The sequence below is a fragment of the Falco rusticolus genome, chromosome 2 (genome assembly GCF_015220075.1).
Source record: "Falco rusticolus isolate bFalRus1 chromosome 2, bFalRus1.pri, whole genome shotgun sequence".
Classification (NCBI taxonomy): Eukaryota; Metazoa; Chordata; class Aves; order Falconiformes; family Falconidae; genus Falco; species Falco rusticolus.
The window spans coordinates 19,678,169-19,703,950 of record NC_051188.1 but is presented as its reverse complement, the minus strand read 5'-3'; the positions used below and the strand labels follow the sequence as shown (position 1 = coordinate 19,703,950).

Below are 25,782 nucleotides of genomic sequence, written 5' to 3'. Positions count from 1 at the left end.
TTGGAAATCATTTGTGCCCTTGTCAAAAAAAGAGGGCAGTGGGTTTGATGTATTCTAGTTGTTTTTGGCCAAAGTGTGCCCGAGCCTTTGCATCTCCAAAGGCAGCTGTGAATCCCAAGGCCTAGATTCTACAGGTGTGTTTCAGGTTCATCAGAGCTCAGCTGGGGGTACCTGGAGCCCTTTGGTATTACATGGCTGCAGGGGCCTGCCCACTTTAACGGCTGGGTAAAGTCGTGGCCGTCACCCAAACCTTTGTCATGTCCCACCCTGAAGTGGGTACAACAGGTAGGCCTCCTTCCCGGTAAAGGCCGCTGTCGGCCCCTCATCCGGCAGGTGACCCCCTCCCCTGGCACCGCTCGGCCCAGCCTGAGGGCGGCCATGCCGGGCCTGCTTGCCCGCGGGGAGGGCGCCCAGGCGGCGTTGCCAGCGCTGCGAGTTCGTGGGGAGGGCTGTGCTGATACCGCGAGCGATGTCTGGGCCGGGCTCCCCCGGCCTGTGGAAAGCGAAGGGGCGCGCCGGGACTCGCCTCAGGTGAGAGCTGCCGGTAGGTGAGCGGGGGCGCAGAGACCTGCCTACCCCCGTGGCCGTGCGGGGCGGGGACCGGCAGCCTGCTGGCAGCGGGGCCGCTCTCGCCCGGCCGTGCGCCGCCTCGGGGCGGGCTCTTCCCGCCTCAGGGAAGCTACGGCCGCCGGGCGGCTCAAGTAGCGGTCACTGAGGGGCGCGGAGCCAATCGGAGCGCTCGTAGCAGGAGCCAATGGGGGCGGCCGTAACATGGCGGGAGCCGTAGGGTGAGGGGCGGGGGTGTATTAAGGCAGCGCTGGCTCTAGCAGCACCGTGCCGGCTCCTTGTCCCGCCTCTCTCGCCCCCGCAGGCATGGAATCCTCGCAGGTTGCCATCATCGGCAGGTAAAGTCTCTCCTCTGCCGCGGGTAGGTGCGGCGCCCAGGGAAGGAGGTGCCAGGCCAGCTCTGGGAACGGGTGCCCGGGGACGTGCGAAGGGGCTCGGGCGCGGCCTGGCCTGCGGGAGCCGCGTTCGCCGACTCAGCGCGGCGGGGGAGGCGCTCCCTCAGCCAGCCTTGCCCTTACGGGCGTCGCATATAGCAGCGAGGGGCTCCCCGGGGGTCTGGCCTGTGTAGCCCGTGCAAGGGAGAGCAGGGTTGGGGTAGGGGCAGGGGAGCAGCGCTAAGGAGGGCTGGCAACTGCGGGGGGCTGAGGAGCCGGGGGGATGCACCTGTTTGGGTCGTTAGAAGGAGTGTCCTTGCATCAGCCTCTGACAGCTCTGTGCTACTTTAAGCAAACAAACAAAATCCCAAAAAATGAAGCAAGCGACAAACCAGCATCCACTCTGCTCGAAGTCAGTCACCCTGTAGGTCTGAAAGACTGCTGCCCTTTTCCACTGCAAGCGTTCTGTGTAAGTGCAAGACGGGAGAGATCTGAGCACAGCTTTAAAAATCTGTTTGTCAGCTATGTCAAGAAAGTCCCAAGTTTCTCTTGGGCATGCCTGCAGTGATACATTTTTATCACAGGATACAGTGGCATTTCTGACCTGTGTGGGAATGCGTTGTTTCATCCTTTTCTTGGCCTAAACTTCCTGAAGTTCTTTATTTGAACAATAATCTTCTGTGGGGAGAATATGTGCCAGCGAGTAACAGCCCCCTACGTACCACTATAACTTGGTGCTGGAAGTGTGGGCTGCAACAAACTTTATTAGCAAGACTGCTTGAGGTCTTGGAATGTGTCTCGGCACCATCTTGTGATGGTGACGAAGCTGGCGCTTAGTGGTGGTGCTGGTAGAACTTTCATTCCCCATAGGTGTGTGAAGGGTCAGGAGAGCCAGGCTCTCGCTCTCTGAGGCTGCTGTGGCACAGGTGCACTGAAGGCAGAAAAACTGTTTATGGTAGCATCTGCAAAAGTTCTGTGAGCAGATCTGGTCAGTAATACTTCATCGTTGGGCCCAAAATGACAGCACTTAAAGCATCAAAAAGCACTGTGTTGGGGTCAAATATGCTAACATCAGATTCTATGTTGCTGTTGCGTAGGATGGACTAACAGCACGGGTCTGATACCTACTGTTGACTTACTTTGTGCACTCTGTAGTTCAAAAGAAAAACAAACCCTACAATCCTAAAAACTTGTATTAAAATAAAAGAAGCTCTTTTTTTGGGGGGGGGGGGGAGCTCAAACACTGATTTAAGGAAATTTCATTTAAAAGTGCAGTTTGGGAGAGATGATCCTAATTTATAAAGATACTGGTAGCTCAGACGTGCTTGTTTAAGTGATGCAAATGCTCTTATTTTAGAAATGCTCTTATTTTAGAAATACTTGTTAGCCAGGAGGCTATAGTAGGTAACAAACTTTGACCCATACCTTACCTTTTCCCAAAGTGTATTGGTTCTGTAGTTTGCCTGAGAACTGCTGAGGTCTGAGCTTACTACAGTGGTGCGTGGTTTTTCTTTTAAATGGTAAGTTTTGAGAGAGAGCTTACTGTCCACTTAAAAGGTGAAATTTTGCATTTAGTGGGTTTTTTTGTCCCAATTATTTCCACTGATTTCTGCTGTTTCCTGAAACTTCCTGTTTTTGTTTTTGGGTTTTTTTATATATATTTAAACCAAAGGCTGAAGATGTTCCTGTTTTCCTACTTTTCTCATCTGCCCTATTGGTTTATCTTTGACTTTTACTTCTCTTTTAAGCCTTTATTCATGCCCAGTGGCCTTATATTTTCTGATTGCCAGAGGTTGCTTAAGTTTCATGCTGCAAATACAATTATCTTGGAAATGCCAAGAAATACATGTAATTATCAAAACTCCCACAGTAACAGTCATGGGTATGGAGTTCTGCTATTATCTCTTAAATGGAATTTATTTATTTTTTGTAATCTTAGGTTATTTAGGCTTCTGACACTGTGCCTCAGTGCTTCCATTTGAAGAGGCTGATGCCTGCTATAAATCTAATTAAAATCTGCATTGCTGTGAGAGATGGGATAAAATTGTCACTTCCTACAGGTTTCCTCTATGTATTTCTTAGTAATGTGACTTCACCAAAAGATGTAGGAAGACTGTTCCTGTATGCTTCCAGCATGGTAAAATGCTTTGCCTAAAAATAAAAAGTAGTGCTAGAGGTGGGTAGGTGGAAAAGTAGTATCAGACCTACATTTGCTGGGACTTTTTTTTTTTTTTTCCTTTTCACATGCTTATGGTACTTCCTGAATTGCTGAGGACCCATGACTTCAGTAGCTTAGTCTTAGGTTTTCTGATCGTCCCTGAAGCAGGATCCTGAACTGCACCAAAGGACTGCTGTCTGTCTTTAGACTATGAACTGAATGAATGAGTTTTTAATTAAAAAAACCCCAAGAAACAAAACACCCCCCCCCCCCCCAAACCCTTAATATAAATTCATATACCAGCTCCAGGTTAAGACTAGCTGACAAAACTGTTTATACTTGAGTCCAGCACCCCAAAGTAGTTGTTCCTGCTACTTTTTTTGTAGTATTTTGAATTTTTCTGCCCTCTGTGGTTTTTTGTTTTTTTTCTTTCTCATTCTTTCTCCCAGCTCTCAGAGAAGCTGTTACACAGTTAGCAAAGGATATTTCTCTGTTAGAGAGATTTGTTTCTTATCAATATGTAAACAATCTCATAATCAAATATCGAAGAGTCCAGGCTTTGCTTTTCTTCTTGCAATGCTTGTCAGACCTCCTTCCTTGAAATAAATGCTTTTTTATTAATTAGCTCGTATTTTTCCTTTCAGTGGACTCATTGGTTGCAGCTGGGCCATGGTGTTTGCTGCTGGAGGCTTCAAAGTGAAACTTTATGATGTTTCACATCAGCAGCTGACAAGTGCACTGGAAAATATTCGGTAGGTCACCTGACTTGAAATGACTGGGTTTGTAATGAAACTGTGGGATTTCTGTAATCATGAATGAACAGTCATATTGTACCATTTGAGGTAGCATAGATTTTAATCTTTGATGAAGGCTTTAACTTTGAAGTACAGGTCCTGTTAACATCAGAAGAACTGTGCTTCCCATATCGCTCAGTGACTTTTCTGAAGAGCACTTTAATTCTTAAGCAATGATTTAAGAGCTTGAGTTTAAATCCAAATTCTTGAAACATTGTTTACCGTGATTAGGTTATCTGTAGGCAGAGTTTAAAATACATGAACATAAGAGTTTTAGCATAGAAAGACAACAAAGACTCTTTCAGAATGGGTTGCTGAAGAACCCTGGTACATTTATTAGTATTTTATAACTAGAATTTTTAAATTCTTAGTATTTTTTGAGTCCTAGAAGAATAGGTTGCTAGTTTCACTAAACATGCAAATACTGATCAGTTGTAGTAGAGGCTAGGAAGCATCTTTATAAAGAGCAGATTTGAGGGTGTGAACATGAGAACAATCACACTGGTTCAGACCAGCAATCCTCCAGCCCTTTTCTCTGTTGCCTTGTGACACTATGGCTAAAGCCCCATGCTTTTGGTACATGACAGAGCTACAAGTTCAAGTCCTACCCGTCTGCTCCCTGCCCCCAACCTTCAGTGCCTAGAAGCTGCTTATGTATTCAGTAACTCTAGATTTCTTCCAAGTATTTCTCTAACCTTCCTTTGAACCTGCGTAAATGCTTTTGCGTCCTTGCCAAAGGACTTTGTGTTCTGCAGGTTTACTACTAGCTTCGTGAAGAGCTATTCCCTTTTGTTTGTTTTGAACCTGGCTCCTCAGTTGCTTTGTTTGGCCCCTAGTTCTTACAATAGAAGGATCAGTGTCTGGTTGGCCCAATTCACCCTCTTGCTGGACCTGGAAATACTGTTTTTCTATGCCTGTGAGAGTGCATTTTTAGAGTGGTTCTGTGCACAACCTTATTATGTTGCTGTATCAGCATTTAATGCTAAAGTTCAGGTTGCTTCATGATTGGCATTGACCTAAATGTGTCAGCCCTCCCTTCATGATACCTTGGAGTGAAATGTGTTAGCTGCTGCGTGTTGGCTCCTATGGGGAGTAAGCTGCACCTAGAACAGGGTTGGGGTGCATTGCACCCTGATTGCTTTCTTTAACAAGGCGTACAGCAAGGAGGAGTGACTGCAGGAGCCCCTTGTAGGTCAGTCCCGAAGTTAAACAGTGTGTGGTATCTAGTGAGATTTGCTAAAAAAGGCTTGATAATGAAAGAGGGAGAAATTTTTTTTTTTTCTTTTTTTTCCCCCACTTCCCCAAACCTTTCCCTCCAGGTGGGTGTTAGTCAGACTGAAGATCTCTGTTGCTACACCTGGATGACAGACGCTTTTGGTTTTTGCGGAATTGCCATGATGAGATTCTGGATTATTGCAGAGGGGACAGTTTTGCAGTCTATATTAATGAAGATGGGACCAACCCCTAACTTCTTGTTTTTGAATAACAAAATGAGGACTTTAGCTTTCCAAAGTTTTCAACTTGGAAAACTGAAGCATAAAATGTTGTGTCAAGTAGGGCAGAGTGCTATTTGGATGCGTCTGTACTGTCCTGTGCCTGCAGGTGCTGTCCCACAGGAGTTCAAAGCAGGTTTTGCCTTTCACATCAACAAGAACAAAGCAGGTGTTCTTAACTTATAATTAACTTGTGTATCTTGGCTCTTGTAACATCCTAGTTAAAAAGCCTTGTTTCAGGACAACATAGTTTTTATGAAAATACAAGGTATGCGGTTTCTTCAACCAGTATTTTAATGATTGTATCTACCAGAATATGGTCAAACTTGAGCTTTGTCATGCTGATTTCTTAACATACAACCTGCAGTTGAGTTGTAATCCTTTGAGTTACTGGTACTATATTTGTGTAAGAGCTGGAGCCTGAGTAGGTAACAAGGACTTGCTGGAGAGAGCAGGAGGGGAATGCCTATTGGAGCTGTCTGACAAAGCCAACTGCTGGGTACTTATCTGGACTTGCTGGGATTTGTCTTTTTTTTCCCCCTCTGAATAGCAGGTACTTTTAGGGAAGTTTTTAGGCTTAGGGGTTTTGTGGGTTATTTTGTTTTAGTATTGAAAAGTACTTGTTCCAGTTTAGGCTGCAATCTATGAACTTTTAGTGTATGGAGGTACTTTACATATTAAGGAGAAACTGGAGTGTGCAGAGAACTATTTGTAGTTTCCCTTTCCTAAATAAGTGGGATTTGAGTAGTTAACAACATTTACCTTCTAAAAGAAGATGATACTACTTTGGCAGAAATAATACTTAAGTATTTTTTAATGTGATTGATGTTTAGTACATTGACTTGTAACTTACAGCCCTTTATATAAATTCGAAACATCTCAGGCTTCATTAATTCAACTCTCACAAAACAGTAGGTGGGTAGCAGGGGTGGGTAGTCCTGCAAGAGGACTGCAATGAATCTGGGATGGAGCTACAATAATCACGAGAGCCTCATGTATCTTTATGGAAAATCTGAAGTGTACTCTGTAAATTTATCCAAAGCATTTTGTTATGGGTAAAAAACATTGAAGCGTGGAATTTGGATCTACTGAAACAGGTGGAAGTATGTATTGGGTTGCTACAGTATCAGTAGACCAGATAGAGAAAGAAAAGGAGAGTGTGTTTACTAGGGCCTAACATGGTGCCATGGATTTACTACCTGTCTGCCTGTTCTCAGACACGTGGTAGTCAGTGCCCTGACACACAAAATGACTGCACATTGGATTGAAGAACTGGGTGTACCAGTGGCATTATTAACCAGTGTCTGTTCTAATGGAACAACCATTTCTTCCAGTGAAGAAACAAACTAATGAACAGCTTTATGCCACACTTGACTTACTGAATGCATGCTGTAGTAACCCACCTTGGAAAATGTAACTTTCTGTATCCAGTATGCTTTGTTCTGAGTCAATGTGATTCTGATTTGAATGCAAGATTGCTAAACTTTAAAATAATGAGAATTAGAAAAACAAGTAGTACCCAGTTCCTGAAAGTAATCCTAAAACATAGGATGCATAAATGTTTTAGCGCATGCCCCCCCCGCAAAAACACATTTATGATTCTTGCAATATGTGAACTTTTTCAAATAGTTACTGTGTTACTGTTCTAAACATAATTATGCTGCTGATACAGCATTTCCACTGTAATTAAACAATCTTTATTCCCCACCCCCCATGTAACTGGTGTATGTTTTATATAGAACAGTTTTTGTATGTAAATGAAAGACTACTGCAAAAGGAAGAAGTTTAGTTGAATCTCTGAAGAGGACACTAGAACTTGGATATTTGTGCATGCATTCTGTGATTTCTTTCTAGAAGTAGATGCTGGTTAAATACAGTATTTACTTGAATACAAAACTATCTCCTCCAGGACACAGAAGCAGGTAACTGTTTTAAATGTATAAAACCCAAACAGTTGTATGTGTAAAGGCTATAGCTAACTTCAGGAAAAAAATTGTGGAAGATCTCAGGATGTAGTTTGATAAAATACAAAGACAAGATTATTTTTAGAAAGACAAGATTATTTTTAGAACTACTTTATTATATTCAACTGCGCTAAACAGTAGATTTATACTAGAAACTCTTTTCTGTCTTCTCATCCTTCCTTCTTTTAGCCTTAGTAGAAAAATTTTCTGGGACAGGTTGAAGTCGACTTTGTGAAGTGGTAGTTGTATCTAGGGATATGGGCACATAAAATTACTATTGCTACTTTTATTACATAGATACATTACATCTCACTTATTATCAAAACATGGAAATATTTAGTTGGGAGGGAAGCAACTGTGACCCTCTCATTATTGAATAATAGGGACCCTATCCCCTTAATTTAAAATTAATTAATTAAAATGAAATTCTCAGTGAGTTCTGCGCTTCCAGAATGGACTTGTACAGAAGTCTGCCTTCTGGGAACTCAATATATAGTGCTAAGGTTGCATGGTACTGAACCTAAACGCAAAAGTAAGGCTGTTCAGTGAGAATTACTTGTATGTCAGCTTTATCTGACTATAGGTTGCTCTTCTGCATGGGTCAAGGATGTTAGACCTTTAAAGTGCTGGAGCCAAGTGGTCTTGAGATCACAATATTCTACTTCCTGTCGTCTTTACTAGATATCAAGTCCAATAATATTTATGACTAAAATAATACTTAAAGTGTAGTATTGCACTAAGCAACCTCAACTTTTTTGTGGTGTAGGAGCACAGTTGCTATGAGAAATGAACAAGGTGCAGGAGACAGAAAGAAGGAGAATCACCCTGCCGAACCCCTGGCCAAGTGAAGTACTTCAAGCATTCTGTACTGTTGTGAATGGGGTTGTGAAACTTGAATTGTCTGAGGTACGGCAGGTCATAAGGGCAAGGAAGTAGACTGTATCTGTGTCTATGAGGTTTTTTTATAGCCAGAGCTTTGGAAGACATCCCCCATAACTCAGGTTCATCATCTTTCTCATTTCAGGACAAGACTATTGTTTAGAAAAGACATTTGGATGCACATGAATTCTTGCTGTGTGATGCCCTCTTATGCTTTGTATGTATAAAAAGGATACCAGCTTCCTGGGTTGGTTTTGTGGCGTGAGGATGCAGGCTTCACTCTCCTTTCCTAGCTTATGGCACATTCCACAGCCATGTGGTTAGGAGCTTTCCCGAGCTGGCTTCCTCTTACATAAAACTATCAAGGAAGACCTAAGCCAAGCTGCATTACAGTATTGATACAATACAGAACAGAGACGGTATCCCCTTTGAGGGGACAACTTCTAACTAGATGATCCTTTTCAAAGTTTATTTTGCTGTTGAGTGCCTGACACTGGCGTATCGAGCTTGTGCTAAATCATAGGCTTGATTCTACTTTTCCATTTTATTTCTGCCTGTGTGCCACTCCCCCACCCCACCCCCCAACCCTGTGCCCCGAAAAGTGCAGTCAGCTAGCTAGAGAAAATTGCTTCATTTGCAGAACTAACTAGAGAATGTGTTAATAGGCTTTGGAAAGGATAGATTCTTTCCAAAGGTTGTGCCTCACCATCCTGTAGTTGAAAACAACTCCAAAGGGAAATGTTGTCTTTTCACCTCATTCCTGTGTGGCAGTCAGTCCCCTGGGCAGCTAGGATCTATGATTTAAATAAGACTGATCTTCCTAATTACAAAGTAGTTGAGAACAGTCATGTGCTGACACTTGACTGGTATGCAGAAGTAACAGGTTGTCCAAAAAGCTGGTGAAATCTCCATCCCTGAGGGCTTGCAAGGCTTAGCTGCACAAAACCAAGGCTAACCAAATCTGGTATTAGCAATGTTTCTGCTGCAGGTGCAAGAGACTTCTCAGGGCCCCTTTCAGCCCGTGTGTCTGTGGGAGAACCAGCCTGAAACCTGGGTCTGTGTGGCTGGAAGCAGGGATGTGAATGGTCGGTCTCTATTTTAGGTAACCTTTTTGTCTTGAACCTAAACTTAAAACACACACGCAAAAACCCACTGCATTAGGAACCACAGAAAATTCTTCCTAGCAGGAAGGTTTCCTGTCGTAAACTTACCAGTTCTGATGCCAAAAGGATTTTGACAAACCTAACAATTAAACTTATTTAGCTCACTAGATTTGGAGACAGCATTGGAATTGATCCTTTAGGGTAAGAAGTGACTTGTGGTGAGTTGCAGACCCTGCTCAGACTCGGCAATGTTGGCGACTCTGCATTTACCATGGGGGAAGAACATTGTGACCGTAACTGCCTATTTCTGTTACTAAGTCTTTCCTCTTGTTGCAGCATTCAGTTTATGTAATGCCACTATAGATGTCCTGAGAGTGCCCTGGCTGGAAAACAGTTTGTGTTGGGTAACTTTAGGAGATCTCAGAACTTCGATTGGCTTTTTTTTCATCACTGTCCTCTTACGCCATGTCCTGGCTCCTCTGTAGTCCTTTGCTTTGTGCCTCTTCAAAACTGTGTCAAAGGCGGATGTGCAACTATCCCTCTTCAATATACTACCATTGCTATGGATGAAGTGCATTTGACAGCTCCGAATCTCTCTTGTCTGGACAGAAATATACATAACTTTTGTGCTCCAGCTTGTACTGCTGTTTCAAGGAGACTTAATATGTAATAACTCTTCCATGGTAGTGTGTTGTATGCTTACCTTTAGTCTGGGAAAAGCAGGAAGAGGGAAAGTGGTTACTAACTCATTCAGCTGACAGATTGCAACTTGGTATTAGCAGCTTACTATTTGGCTGTTTCATGTGTGGACAGTGAGCTGGTCCCAGTGTCAGGCATGCTTTGCTGCCTACTTGATCTGTTGTGTCTCAGGCTAGATATATGCCACCGGTGATGTTTTGTTTGTTCTGTGGTTTTTGTTTGGGTTTTTTTTGACGTGCCAACTACCCTCTCATTTATTAGACAGCACTAGATGGTAGATGACTGGTTAATGGTCCTAGTCTTTAGGCAATGATAGTTAGCTGAAATTGTGAAGAGTAATATTTGTGTCCTCTTCCCTGCATTCTCCTTGGTGCTGTGGGCAGTAAGTTTGTGATTAAGTGGTCTTTCATCTTGCAACAACCTGTGCTGAATACTGTGGCTGCCCATTAGTAGCTGTAGATAAAGGTAAGGCACTGAGGTGAAAAAAATGTGTTAAGTGATAGCATCACTTGCAAGGTCCTTCTGTAAAGGATTTTAGAGTAGGAGTTGTAACCAAGAGCATTCCAGGCAGTTTATGTGATCAGGTATGTACTATAGATTGGGTGCCTTATCTTGAAGCAAATACTGTCTCAGTTCCCGGAGTAGTGTTGATATGGGCAGTCAGGTACAACAGTAAAACTCTGGAGGTAGACAAAGTGTGAGGTCTAAAAGGAAGTAGTATTTTTCTCATGGACGTGACTTCTTGATTCTTCAAGCTACGTGTACAATAAAACTACAGAGCGAAGTCCTGTGGTGTGTGCTGTGGACACGACTGCAATGACCTCAGGCTGTGGTTGTCCTCAGGGATGATCACCCTGAAGTCTAGGCTGCCTTCATCATCCAGCACAGGTCAGTGGCGCACTGCTGTATCTACAAACTGGTCTGGTTTGTGCCTCAATCTATACCTATCAGGGGATGCTCCTTTTCTCTCCCCACCCTTTTGCGGTAATCTGATACCCTAGGGGAATATGAAGAAAGTTCAGCATTTGGAAGACTTAAAATTAATTTGTGGAACAAAGTAACCAAAATGTCTATAAATATATTGAAGGATGCCATAGGAGAAAATTTCCTGGAGAGGAAGGCCAAAATTGAAGTAATGCAGGTATTTCCTATTCCATGCTTTAAATAATCGTACTAATTTTAAATAAATGGCTAACATGAAGATTGGTGGTGTTAACAGGAAGATTTTTGTTTAGGAGGAAAAAGATCAGTTCAGCCTTAAGTTCCAAAGGTTGAAGATGGTGATTTTGCAGGTTGATTAAGAGATGGTGTTCACTGCACAGTGTAGTGTGTAATGGCTTATGACATAGTAGCAGAAATGATGGGAGGGTCGTCACTGGCAGAGCAGGTAAGGTATAGAACAGGAGATAGCTGCTACAAACTTCTGTAAGAGCTTGTGGAAGAAAACCAGAAGCTAGATCTCTTAGTCTGTGAGTCTAGCCTTTTTGAATCCCTGAGTTACCTGTCAGACTGGTGTTTCAGAGGACCAGGGAGAATGAGACAAATGTAGTATTTGCACAGAAAATGAACAAGAACTTTACTGTCTTCTTCAAAGAAGAAAGTAAGTAAGTTGCGGTCTCTTCAAACTTAAATTTTGGTTTTTTAAAAGCAATATACAGCCTATGAGCAAAAGTATGGTGGATTTGGGCAGGAATACCTGGGAAATGAACTTCTGATGAATGTATAGTTAAGACCTTTTGAATTATTGGTTCCTTATCTTGCCTCACAAGGAGTGAAGGAGCCAGAAGTTTGGATACTCTAGCTTGGGTGTACCTGTTTCTTTACAGATGAAGCACTGGCACCTTTAGTGTGCTAGACACCCTAAGTCTTGGATGGAACTTCTGCCTAGCAAGCTGTGGTGTACCCTGGCAACTTGGAAAATGGAGCTGAAGCTTCCTGTCTTCTATCCCTTGCCATGCAGGTTGCTCAAGAGGTAGAAGCCTGTGCTTTCCGGCCATCCATTTGCTGTGTCATTAAGAAACCAAATGAGAACTTCTCCAGACACTTGATGAGTTTCCTGCTGACTTCTGTGACTGTTTCTGGGGGGATGGGGGTGTGTCTGAGCACAAATTATTATTTTTCCTCCTTGAAGTACTCTTAAAAGAAACTTACTAAAAGGAATTTGACTAGGTTTGGGTAGGAAAGGTCTAGGTTTTTGAGCCTAAATGCATATTTGAGAAAAGAGGTAGAAGGCTATTAATGGAACTGCCCATCTGTTTTGGACTGCATAAATTGCGAGAAATACTGATTTTAGTACCAAATGTAAGGGACTCCAAGGAAGCAAACAGGACAGACCTGAGCAATGTCTAAAAAGTGTATATGACTCTTGGCGTAGTTTTCCAGTCAAGAATTAGTTGAACCTTTTCAAAGCTCTTGTCCAATGTAAATGGAATGCAATGCCTCGTTGTTTACCCAGGTGTGCTCTGTTTAAGAGAGTTAAAAAGTCATTGTCCATGATCATCTCTGGAGAAACAAAAATAAAGAGGAAGTGTTAGAACTTGCAGTACATAAATTATTATCTGGAGTTAGTTGCTGAAGCAGCTTATTAAGAGGAGAAAGTTAATGCTTGTAGGAGTTAGCACTGTGTGTGCACATGCATGTGGATATTTGTTGTTGATTTTGTTCTTCCCAAGTCCAGAATATGGGTACATATTGGTCTGGAAGGTACACTGTCACCTTTACTAGCTTCAAACAGAGCCTCTGTTGACATCTTACTTGCTCCCAAGTTATTGGAAAACCTTTGATTTAATATACAAAGTCTATGGTGATCTGAAGGTATTTGTTTGTTTTGACTGTTGTGCGAAATCAGGAGCAGAACTGCTGTAAGCATTTTTGGCTACTGCTAAGTGGCCACTGGGTGCTCTTTACCTTGATATTTAGTGGGATTGCTCCCAGGATGAGGTATTGCTGCTCTGGGTGGGTGTGAGAGATGTATGTTAGGAAGCTGTTTTGTTTGCTGGGAAACAAATGTTCTTTTTTTTTCTACTACTCGGAGTGGAAGAAAGGACATCAGAGTAACTTACAGAGCTACAGATGTTTATGACTTACTAATAAAGCCAGGATAAAACTATCAGAGCTTATATTCGCTGTATTCTTGGACACAACACAACTATATGGATGCTGAAGTAAATTTCTGATTCTTTGGAAGTTAATGATAGATCTAGTGAGCCAGTTCAAGCTTAAGATTTGAGGGCTTGGTGAACCTCTGCTGAGATATGGCTTGCTTCTGTATATTTCAGTGGGAACTGGATTGTCTTTAAGTCCCTGCAAACTTTCATCTTTGGCTGCAGAATACTGTGGTCTAAATGTCTCATCTAAGCTGTATTCTCTTGGGGGGGAAAAGTAGGTACTTCTATTATAAAACAAGATTGGTTCTTGAATACCTAAAAAAAATCAGACAGCTGCACCTGAAACAGTGCCTCGCCACCCTCACTAAAGAATTTCTTCAGAATGTCTAATCTAAATGTACCTTCTTTCAGTTTAAAGCTGTTCCCCTTTGCCCTATCACTACATGCCCTTGTAGAAAGTCCCACTCCACCTTTCTTGTAGGCCCCCTTTAGGTACTCGAAGGCTGCTCTAAGGTCTCCCCAAAGCCTTCTCCTCTCCAGGCTGAGCAACCCCAGCTCTCAGCTTGTCTTCACAGGAGAGCTGCTCCAGCCCTCTGATCATCTTTGTGGCCTTCCTCTGGACTTGTTCCAACAGGTCCATGTCCTTCCTGTGCTGAGGACTCCAGAGCTGAATATGGTACTCCAGGTGGGGTCTCACAAGAGCAGAGTAGAGGGGGGAAAATAACCTCCCTCGACCTGCTGGTCATGCTTCTGTTGATGCAGCCCAGGATATGGTTGGCTTTCTGTGCAAGCACATGTTGCTGGGCCATGTTGAGTTTCTCACCCACCAACACCCCCAAGTCTTTCTCCTCAGGACTGCTCTCAATCCATTCTCTGCCCAGCCTGTATTTGTGCTTGGGATTGCCTTGACCCATGTGCAGGGCCTACTACTTGGCCTTGTTGAACTCCATGAGGTTTGCACAGGCCCACCTCTCAAGCCTGTCAAGGTCCTTCTGGATGGCATCCCTTCCCTCCAGCATGTGAACTATACCACACAGATTGGTGTCATCTGCTGAGTGTGCACTCAATTCCACTGGCCATGTTGCCAACAAAGACATTAAACAGTCCCAGTACCAACCCCTGAGGAAGGCCACTTGCCACTGGTCTCCACTTGGACATTGAGCCATTAACTGTAACTCTTTGAGTGTGACCATTCAGCCAATTCCTTATCCACCAAGTGGTCCATGTGTCAAATCCATGTCTTTCTAGATTAGAGACAAGGTTGTCATGTGGGGCAGTGTCAAATGCTTTGCTCAAGTCCAGGTAGATGATGTCAGTTACTCTTCCCTTATCCATCAATGCTATAACCCTCTTGTAGAAAGCCACCAAATTTGTCAGGCACAGTTTGCTGTCAGTGAAGCCATGTTGGCTGTCAGCAATCACACCCTTATTTTCCATGTGCTTTTGCATAGTTTCCAGGAGGATCTGGGCACAGAGATGAGACTGAGTGGTCTGTAGTTTCCAGTGTCTTCCTTTTTTTCTGTTTTTTAAAAATTGGGGTTATGTTTCCCCTTTTCCAGACAGTGGGAACTTCACTGAGCTGCCATGACTTATCAAATATGACGGATAGTGGCTTAGCCACTTCATCTGCTGGTTCCCTCAGGATCCATGGATGCATCCCATCATGTCCCATGGACATGTGCACCTCCAGGTTCCTTAGATGTTTTTGAACTTTATTTTCTATAGCAAGTGGTTCTTCATTCTCCCAGTCCCTACCTTTGCCTTCTGTGACTTGGGCAGTGTGGCTAGAGTACTTGCTTGTAAGACTGAGGCAAAAAAAGTCATTGCGTACCTCAGCCTTCTCCATAACCAGGTCTCCCATTTCCTTCTGGAGAGGAGCTGCATTTTCCCTAGTCTACCTTTTACCACCAACATACCTACAGAAGCTTTTCTTCTTGCCATTGATGTTCCTGGCCAGATTTAATTCTATCAGGGCTTTAGCTTTCCTTACCTGATCCCTGGCTGCTCAGACAATTTCTCTGTATTCCTCCCAGGCTACCTGTTCCTTTTTGTGTTTGAGTTCATCCATGCAGGCCTCCTGGTGTTTTTGCCTGACTTGCTCTTTGTGGGGATGCCTCGCTCCTGAGCTTGAAGGAGGTGATTCTTGAATATCAGTCAGCTTTCTTGGGCCCCTCTTCCCTCCAGGGCTTTATCCCGTGGTACTTCACCAAGCAGATCCCTGAAGAGGCCGAAGTGTGCTCTCCTGAAGCCCAGGGTAGTGAGCTTGCTGTGCATCCTCCTCACTGCCCTAAGGATCTTGAACTGCACCGTTTTGTGGTCACTGTACTAAGGCTGCCCTTGAACTTCACGTTCCCCACCAGGCCCTCCTTGTTGGTGAGAACAAGGTCCAGCATAGCATCTCTCCTTGTTGGCTCCTCTATCGCTTGGAGAAAGAAGTCATTATCCACGCACTCCAGGAACCTCGTGGACTGCTTATGCTGTGATGTGTGGTCCCTCCCACAGATACTGGGGTGGTTGAAGCCCCCCACAAGGATCAGGGCTTGTGAAAGTGAGGCTGCTCCTATTGGTCTATAAAGGGCTTCATCTGCTTGGTATTCCTTGTTGGATGGCCTGTAGCAGGCCCCCACTATAATGTCACCTGTCCCTGCCCTTCCTTTAATCCTTACCCATGAGCTCTTGTTTGGCTCCTCATCCATCCCCAGCCAGAGCTCCCTTCACTCCAGCTGGTCATTGACATCAAGGGTGACACCCCCTCCTGGTCTCCCCTGCCTGTCATTCTGAAAGAACCTGTATCCTTCCATTCCACTGCCCCAGTCATAGGAGCCATTGCATCACTTCTGTCTGATGGACCCCATCAACCCCCCAGTAGACCAGCTTTCTCAAAAGAAGTTCTATGGTCCAAGTAGCTGAACCCCTGGCTGTGGCACCAGTCCTGTAACCATTTGTTGATTGACCAGATTCAACTGGCCCTTTCAAACCCCTGTACAGTTAAACAGTGTTCTTACAGCAAGGCTTCGTATGAAAAGGGCTGTTTGTAAAACTAGATGAAGTATACTGAAGGGACCCCCTTCCCATTAAATGAGTGAGAAAACTCATGCTGATCCTGCATCAGTGAAAACAAGTTTGAGGTAGTGACAAGCATGCATCTAGGAGTAGATCTTAAAGCTGTCCATGCTTGAAGAGAAAGAAGAAAATCTTATGAGGGAGTGAAGAGAAATGACTGAAATGAACCTTTGTATTTTTTAGTATAAATATATGTTCTGGATGGCAAGTAGCTTCTTAACTATTAGTTTTGTTTGTTAAGTAGTGTTGTTAGTACTGTGCTTTTAAAAAAAATTAATGGTGGCTTAACAAATGTAAAGTATTTAAATGCATTTATATTGTTTCTGTCAGCAAACAAATGAAAGAGATGGAGAAGTCGGGATTCCTGAAAGGAACTTTGAGTGTGGAGCAGCAGTTGGCTCTCATTAGTGTCTGTACAGACCTGAAGGCAGCAGTAGAGGGTGCTACTTTCATTCAGGTAAGCAAAGATTTGACAACTCCTAGCAAACACTTTAGAAGGATGATTCAGAGCTGAGGTGGGCAGTGGAGTTCAACATCCTGACCCCATAAGGATAGTTGTGCTTGTTAAAGTTCTGTCTAGCCTAGTATCCTGACATGGGAGATCATGCCTCTTTGCAAGGTTTCCTACTTAAGAATCCTTGGAAATTTCTTCTGGCTTATGTTGGAAAAGGCTGGCAGTTAAGCTGAGAGAGAATTTGCTGAACTACGTGTATAACAAAGACTGTACCTGTTAAAGACAGATGTGAGGGAAAGGTAGGCAGAAGATTCTTGGGGAAAGATTATCTCTTAGGGAATGTCACATATTTTAGTGCTGGGGAATAAAATGTTTCTTCCTCTCCAGGTATGTAGGAAGGGCAGGGAGTATGGCTGTACCCAGAGGTGACTTCTGTTCTGACTGTGAGGAAGCGCTGTAGCTAAAAGCAGCTACCTCAGAGAGTGTTAAGAGTATTAAAAACAGGGTTGATGTGTAGGGCTGGAATCTGTGCTGCTAAGTAGAATTGGTGTGGGGAAGAAGCTGAGTTACTGGCCCAAGGATAGTCTGTGGCTGCTTAACTCGTAGCATGCTTACTGGTATGGCCATAGTTCAGGGAACAGGTGAATCAGGGACCGTTTCTGGGGCAAAATATGAGTGAGTTTGCATTAGACTTGGTATCTTCTAGTCTATGTGATCCCCCAGTATTATTCTAGTGTTGTACCACTTACTGTCTCTCCATGTATGTGTGCATGTTTACAATTTATACTGTTTCAGGCTGTAAATCCCAGTCTGCTTAGCTGTAACACATCCCTAATAACAAATTAAACTAAAAGAGGACAGATTTCTAGACCTTTTCTTCCTCCCAAGTTGGTGAAGTGGAGGGGGAGAGAACAGGAGGCAGAGCAAAGCCTCACACAGGAGTCAAGGTGTGAATGCATTATAGATTTTTGCAGTGGTATACTATTTTGTGTTCAATTCCTTTTCTCCAGATCATGAAACTATATACTGTTCCCTTAATATCTTACTCCTTCATCAGTAATGAGCTCAGAGCTTGTCAGTTTGTATTAATTTTTTCACCTATATCACCTACCTCTGTTGAGTTTAATCTGCAAATCTATTGTCTAGTCAGTCAGTCCTGTGAAGTCCTTTTTCAAATATCTGTGGTTGTAGTGATGATGACTGACTTAATTTTATGAGCTAACTTTCACATTGTTTATAAATGGATATAACAGTGGGCACAGATACCTGTGAAACAGCACTAGTCAGCATGTTCCGTAAGAACTGACTGTTCTTCCTACCTTCTGCTTACTATCTCTTTACCAGTTATTGTCCATGAAAAGACCTTTTTGTCTCACATGTGACCAGTTAACTTCCTTGAAAACTTTTATTACTTTTTGTTGCAAGACTTCTGGGTATTCACAGGAGCTGCACCACTACATGACTTCCATGCCTGTGCTTGCTACTTCCTTTAGAGACTTCTACTAGGCCTGTGTGTCAGGACTTCCCTCTGAAAAGTTTCTTTGATTCTTTGCCATTTATGTAATACTCATTTGGTGCTACACTTCTCTCTTAACTTGCTTAACAGAGACATAAGGCTTACAGACTCATTGTTGAGATCTTTCCTGAAGTTCCCTTAGAAGTTGCATTATGGTTGCCACTCTTCTGCTCTTTGGTACCAAAATAGTGTGCATTCAGTTTTGTTTCAAGTCAGTGGTTCTAAGTCATTGTTACTGTGTTGGATAATTCAGCCATATCAAAACATGTCCCAGTACCTTGGTTCTGGTTCCCCTTTTGTCTGTTCTATGACTTCTTCAGCTGCTTCCAATGTGAGACACACCCTGGGAGTCCCGCAGACCTAAGGCTTTGGTTTTTTGCAAGGATTAGAAGGAAAAATGGAACAGTTGCAAAGAAATCACTGATGTGTGTGTTTTCCAGATGATCCTTCTGTACTGTGATCATCTCTTGGTCCTATGCATTCTTCTTCATACGTTTTTGAAGAAAGGAAGGGGAAAATTAATTTTTTTTATTATTATTCCTCCTGTAAATTGCGAGGGGAGTGGTGGTGTTGTCTTTGTTGCTTTGTGGGTTTTTTTGCCAAATTAACAATCTTACATGGCTGTGTTCATTTGGGTAAAGCATGAACTTTGTGAAGGTTTCTTTCTTGTTTCTACTAGACTCTTCATTCTGCCTGGTTTATTTTGCTTTTTCAAGCATTTCTTACTACCTGGTATGTCCATGTAGTGTTTTTACTTTCTCTGTATGTTATTATCTGTAAGGATCTGATCTTTCTTGCTGCCAACTTTGCATCTCCCTAGCATCCTCACTTTTATTTTACTATATTCTCTTGAAGCTGAGCACAGCTGTGGTGAAGTTCTTGGCTTTTGTTGCTCAGAGAGAGATGCTGGATTTCAGTATGCTATTGTTTCTGTTAGAGAGGCTTTTCAGCAAGGTCCTGCATGCTACTTCAAATTAAATCAAGGGCTGCATCCTCCTTGTGTGCATCCCCCACCCCATCAGAAATAGGCGTTGGGCATATGTTGCAGAATCTGTAATTTTGAGTTGGAAGGAACCTGTGGGAGTCATCTGGTCCAATCCACTGTAGAAGCAACTTACATCAGCTTGCTCAGGATCTGTGCGGTTGAGTTTTGAATATCTCTAAGGATAAGCACTTCTGGTCTCTTTGGTTAGCTTGTTACAATGTTTGATTATCCTCATTGTGCATCTTCTTTCCCAATATCTAATTGGAATTTCCCTTCTTGCAACTTTAGTCTCTTGCCTCTCATCCTACCAGCATGGACCTCTGAGAAGACTGTGTGTTTCCTTCAGGTAGTTGAAGACAGCAGTGTTGTGTTGATAGTCTCTGAAGAGCAACAATCTACCTGGGGTAACTCAAACCTTCTGGTACTATTTTATGTTCCCTTAGCCCTTCTGATGTCTCTTAACATGTAGTAGTTTAGTGTATAAATAAATAAAAATAAACTAAGTAGCTGCAGTATGCCCATGGGCAACAAATCATACTTGTAAAACACTGTTGGTGGTATTTTTATCAGCTCATCATTTTCAAACCATAGCATCGAATTTTGGTTTGATACAAAGTGCTAACAAATACACAGTGTAAGTGGGCAAATCAAACTCGTCCTTAATTTGCTCTTGGAAGAGTGGTGGAATGGATATGAAAGAGTCTTAGTTCTAGGCTCATAGCCTTATTTCAGCAATGAACGGACTGCTTTCTAGCTGAACCATATTAAACTTCAGAAACATTGCCTAGTGCAGCTTTGAACCTTCAAGGACAAAATGAACTAATTAGAACACTTGCACTCCTAAGTTATGACTTCTAGTTACTTAGAAAATAAAACATTGGTTGCATTGATGTTAGTTGAATACAGAGGATTCTATTTTCTTGCTTAATGATATAACCTACTGATTAACTCGTTAGAAAACTTCCATGAGAACTGCATTTCTTTACCAGAAATTTCAGTTGGTTAAATCTTGACAACTTCTCAAATTTGGCCTTTGTGGAGTAAGTCCACTTAAAGCTTTAAAAATTTCCTTGATGTTTGCACTCCTTAAATGAGTTCTGCAGACATTTGCCTTCTATGTTGTTTTCATAGAACATAACTTAAAACAAATGGAATGAAATAGTAAAAAGTGAAAATTCTTAAATGACATTAATGAAGATATAAAAGTGAAAAAGATGCAAGAAATAATTAGGACTGAGTAAGAAGAAAATTCATAGCAGTAATGTCATGAATCTTTAAAAACAAGGTATGCCTTGATGCGTATTATTTTATATATTTCCTCTCCTGAACATTTTTATGAAGTAACCTGTATTGATTCAGAAGGAAATCAGTCTGGTTTTTTGCTCTAAAACAGAGTATTCACCCAGTTTCCCATCTCAGAGCTTTTGTATGCCACTTAAGAGTAAGCATAATCTATAGCGTTTAGTTGGATGTGTACTGCAAGCTTCTTGCATCACTGAAAGCTTTAATTCTGAAATAACTTTTCCATTAGCTGAAAACCCCATGGAGACAAATTAATGGATACATTTGTACTATAATATCCCTGGCATGGGGCTATCATGGGTGAAGTAAGCATTTCTTAATATTGTGCTCTTAACTTTCCTGCATAAATATATGATGACTTTGGTCTTCTGTCCTTATGTGACTGTTGGATACTGTATTTATTAGTACTCCTTTCACTATTAAAACCAGATTTGAGTGGATGTATGTCTAGTTCCTAAATAATATAAGCTGAATAGAAATCAGTGCAGCACTTACATGATTTCTTACCACAATGCTAGTAAAATGTAAACATACTTTTTAAAATGCTTTGCTTTGAAACAATTTACTAACAGAATAATAAAGTTTACTAGCTCTCAGAGGAGGATAAGATGACTAACTGTTGCAAGGATCTTACTCTTGACACTTGAACTGCAGTGTGCGCTGGTGAATTGCGAGGCCTGGCTGGGCTGGTTGAAGTTGGACACGGAGGGTGGCTGAGGGGTGATCTCTGAACCTGTCAGTCGTGCTGTGGCATGGGACAAAACAGACTGGCAAGGGAATGAAATTAAGCTTGTAGCTTGTAACTTATGGTCTTGAGGTATTTATCCTTTTTGCTTCTAAAGGAATTCTGCATAAAAGCCTTAAAATAGTATCACTTCAATTTATTTTTTCCTCCTTTAAAAACAGAGAGTGTACATATGCGCACCCCTACCCCCACCATTACACTTGCAGACTCTTTTGAACTGGTGATAACACTAACAGGTCTTTCATGGTCTCTTTTAGATCTCACTGGCTCTTTTATTTCTCCCAGTTAGACATACTTAGAAAAAGTGTTAAGCAGCTAAAAAACAGCTTTCAAAAAGTGTGGTGATACGTCAGAACTGGAAACCAGCATTGACTTGGGAGCCTTGACAACAGGTGTCTCATGTCTCCTTATCATCAGAATTTGCCTTTGATTGTCTGGTACTGGTTTGTACTTCTAGCTTTTGTTTTACTTTCCTGATGGCTTTCAAGAACCCTTTTACTTCTGGGGTTGAGGGAATACCTGCAGACAGCAATGGGTGAAGATGTCTGCAGCTGTCCTGACCTCGTAAGACAGAAGACCATCCGCCCAGTTTGGAAGTGCATTAATAATGTACTTCTGTAAATACAAAGCTGCTAGAAGGCAGAGTGTGCAAGCATTGCAGTAACGTGGCATCTTCTGGACTGGTCACTGGTCAGCTTTGAGCACTGGAAGGCAAACATGGCTCTGTTTGCTCTTAGCTAGGTAAATATAACCTTAGGCCTGGTTTTACCCTACTTATCTTAAATGCCGATCTGAGGTACCAGAAGTTATGTTTTGGCTTCTGAGGGAGCTTGTTTTAAGCATGTGACCTGACTTGCCGTCTACATAGAGGTTTTGAGAACTTGTTTTTCTGATTTTAGAGTTTGAAACAATCTGATCTCAATGACTTGCTGTATCAAGTCAGTGTTTGAGTTGAACTGGAAGACAATGTTTGGGTAGACAGCTTGCCAGTGTCACTGCTGTGGTGCTGCTGAATAGACTTCTGGCCTTCCAAACTTTCTACCATTCGTTCCTCATCTATCCTGTGCATATAACAACTGGTGTTGTCTACCATTACAGATTTGAATATGGGTTTGGTCCCCATTACAGGAGATTGTCATATTTTCCATCGAAATGCTGGATTTCACCTCACCAAAGTGTTATTTACTTGTATGGGGTTGTGTGGTAGACAATCTTGCATGTCACTCAAGAGGCAGTGATTTAAGAAGCATTAGATTGCATGCTGGTATGAGCTCATAAGTTTAAGAAACTAAGTTATCACTTTAGATTTGAAGTGAGTTATAGCCCCCCAAATTATTTTTTTTTATTAGATTAACCTGAAAGTACTGGTGTTTTAACTGATACTTTTGCAACTGTACTGTAATAAGCTTACTCATCTACTGTCCTTTAGTTGATGGCTTTGAATTCTATTAAAGCTTTGCTGAATGTGAACTTAACACTGTTCTAAAAGCCAGGCACTTTCAGATTTACTCTAAGATGCTTCTATAACTGTATTTTGAATGGAAATGTAAAGAAGTTTAAACCCTATGAATCAGAGTTAAACTTGGGGGGGTGGGTGTGTGTGTGTCCTGCCCCACCCCATCTTCTGCTCCTCAGCAGAACAGTGTATGAGAAGACCCCACCTTTATTATAAGATTAATCTTTACCTTTTCTGCCCTACCAACTGCAGAGTGATCCAAAATCAAGCTGCAAGGGGCTTCAGAAGTTACTTAGTATAACCCCTTCTACAAGACAGCATCAGTCATACCTGGACAGCTGTCTGTCAAAAATAAGTTAACCTGTTCTTAAAATCCTCATGGGATGTGATTCCTTCTGCTCCCCTGCATTAAGCATTTTATTTTAGTGCTTACCTGCCCTGTAGAAAGTCTGTAACTGAAGTCCCAGGATGTGAAGCCCCCATGCCTTTCTATTTTATGTCTATTTCTTATAATTGTGTAGTCAAATGGTGCTAATGTGGCCCTGTCGTTATTAACAAATTGCCACTCTGCTTTTCAGTTAAAGGAGCTGCTTTCTTTATCATGCTTTCTTACCCTTGGCTTACAGGATAGAAGTTCTTGTTCAAGTTCAAAATAAAATCTTAGTTGCCAAGATTGTGTGGCTTGTTCTGGGCTAACTGGAGTTTTACATCTGAGGAGTCTTTTGTTGCCAAACATATATTGGTTAATGATCTAGTATTTGGACATGTGCTTGAAACAGTCTTGGAGAAGGCTTGTATACCAGGTATGTGGAATAAATACCTGCAGGGAGAAAAGGGGCAAACAACCTGATGAGGTTCTGTTGCCTTGTGTGTATCCGGTATGGTTTGGGTTCCTGCATCACCTGTTTCAGGGTCAAAGGACCACTTAACTGCACCTCCCTGCAGTGCTGCACAGCCAGGTGCTCCTCACCCCCCTGCTTCCCCTGTCATCACCCTGGCTGCTGAGGGCTTGAGTTCTACTCATGCACTAACTAATCATAGAATGGTTTAGGTTGGAAAAGGTAGTCTTTAAGGTTGAGTCCAACCATTAACACTGCAAAGTCCAACAATTGACATAATCATGTTGGTGATCAGAATCTATGCTGTCAGTTGTTTCTGTTGTTCTTTTTGTGATGGTTTTTTTCTCTGATCTTACTCATTTTAACTGATCAAAACGCTGATGCCATGCTGAAAGGTGTGCAGTAACCTGGGGACTCCTTCAATAACAGCTGTATGTACATGTCTCATGTTTCTGTGCTGTATCCCAAACCCATACAGCACTGAGCAAGAATGTGTGTCTCCTCCCAGCTGCTGTCCCTGCCTTTACCCTCATATGAGGGTAATAAATCTTTCTAAAAGAAGGCTTAAGTAAATGTGTTTTCCCCCACCACCTTTACAGTTTGAAATGATGTGTTTTTATTTGACCCCTTGTCTTAATTAACATCCTGGTATTTTTACATACTATCCATCTTTAAAGTGTCTCAGAATAAGCATCTAAAACGACTTTGCCATTTTGGGAGGGAGCAGGATGGAAAAGTCCAAAATACTTGCAATCAAGTATTTGCATTTGAAACATAATAGTTTTGAATTTTGTGAAACTACCAAACTGATGTAACACATGAAAAATTGTAGATAGTTGAGCTAAATCATAATAGTTAGTAATAATATTAGAAGCAAAATTGATACTCTGATGTAATAAGCTGTTCTGATTTAAAAATATTAAAAATACCATTTTATTTCGGTGCTTGTTTCACTAGCTGACCTCCCAAACTCTGCAGTCAGAATGTCACTCTCTTTTTATTTACAGGTGGCATAGTTCCCCAGGTTCATGTACATGACTTGTTTACCGAGTAGAATGTACATTAGTGTCTGACATAGAATACAAAAGAAATAAGCTCTGGTTTCCTTAACAGAAGGTGCATCTTCAGTCTTCCAGAACAGCAATACAGACCTAAACCCTGCAGAATAATAAACTAGCATGTCAATACAAAAGCCTAAACAGAAATAATATTAATAATTAGCACTGAAATACTAATTATAATAGTGAGCATTTTAAACACTACTTTGCTTAAAATATAATTTGACTCGGATATGGATTCTATAAAACAGAAACATAGCAGTCTTATGCATCCGCAAGTGAAGCAAATAGATGCAATCTTGCTTTGATAACTTCAGTAAACTCAACTTTGCCAGTAGTATTGGGGGGAACAGTTGTAAAACAGTAGGGTTTAATTTGCAGAGATTATTTTAGTATCTGTACTTTTTTTTTCTGAAGTCAACTAAGTTTTTACAAGAATCTTTTCATTATTATAATTATTTATATGTAGTAAAATTATATAAAATAGTTGTATTTGACTGTACAGTCACCAGCTATAGTAATAGTGCTTTGAAATCTGTTTTGTTTAATTAAGCTTCCAAGTCTCATTTTCAGGTATTTTTAATGTCTGTCATTATACAGATAACCTGAATGCTGTTTTAAATCCACAAATCCCTCCTTTATGTAGGATTATGTTGGGCAGGCTTTGTTTTGGAAATAGGATGTTCTAAAGTGACTTGGTAGTATTAAAATAAAGCAGTTATGCCTGAAGTCTTTTCTGTTAAGTTCTTTACCCAGTGGATTATAACTATGGAAGGTAATGAAAGTATTTGTTTAAATGGACTAGGCACCAAAACTTTCAGAAAAGCTGCTTTTCTGAGATTCAGAACTCATGTCTCTTAATCCTGTGAAGATCTTTATATTCACAGAAAAAGCTGGACATAGTGTGGTTCCTGTTGCAAGAGTGCTGGCATTCTGGCTCCAGCTTGTGAGATTGGTGCTCTGAAAGCTGCTGCTACATCTTCATTCCATGAAAGGAGAGGATTACTGTTACTTGGCTCTGGGATCTGTTATGCAGAAGTGCCTCAAAATTGTCAGCTAAATTGCAGCACTGAAAAGCTAAGACTATTTAAAATGCTGTAAATTATATGTGTATAAATAGAGAAACAGAGCCAGGGTTTGTGGCATGTTTGGAGAATCTTCACTTAACTGCAGAAGATGAAGAGCATCCTTGTAGCAATCAAAGTGCTTATGGCTTCTGAACAGTT

The 25,782-nt window shown here is 41.9% G+C and overlaps 1 protein-coding gene across 4 annotated transcripts in view; it reads left to right on the top strand.

Moving 5' to 3' along the window:
* Nucleotides 1-738: 738 nt before the first annotated feature.
* Nucleotides 739-25,782, top strand: part of CRYL1 (crystallin lambda 1) — a 61,666-nt gene continuing 36,622 nt past the window's right edge. The window contains exons 1-3 of one of the 4 annotated variants that reach the window (XM_037375847.1): nucleotides 739-905; nucleotides 3,744-3,851; nucleotides 16,532-16,658. In XM_037375847.1, coding sequence (XP_037231744.1) covers nucleotides 874-905; nucleotides 3,744-3,851; nucleotides 16,532-16,658 — 267 coding nt within the window. In that variant the 5' untranslated portion in view covers nucleotides 739-873. The other 3 variants (XM_037375844.1, XM_037375845.1, XM_037375846.1) reach the window with 3 other exon arrangements.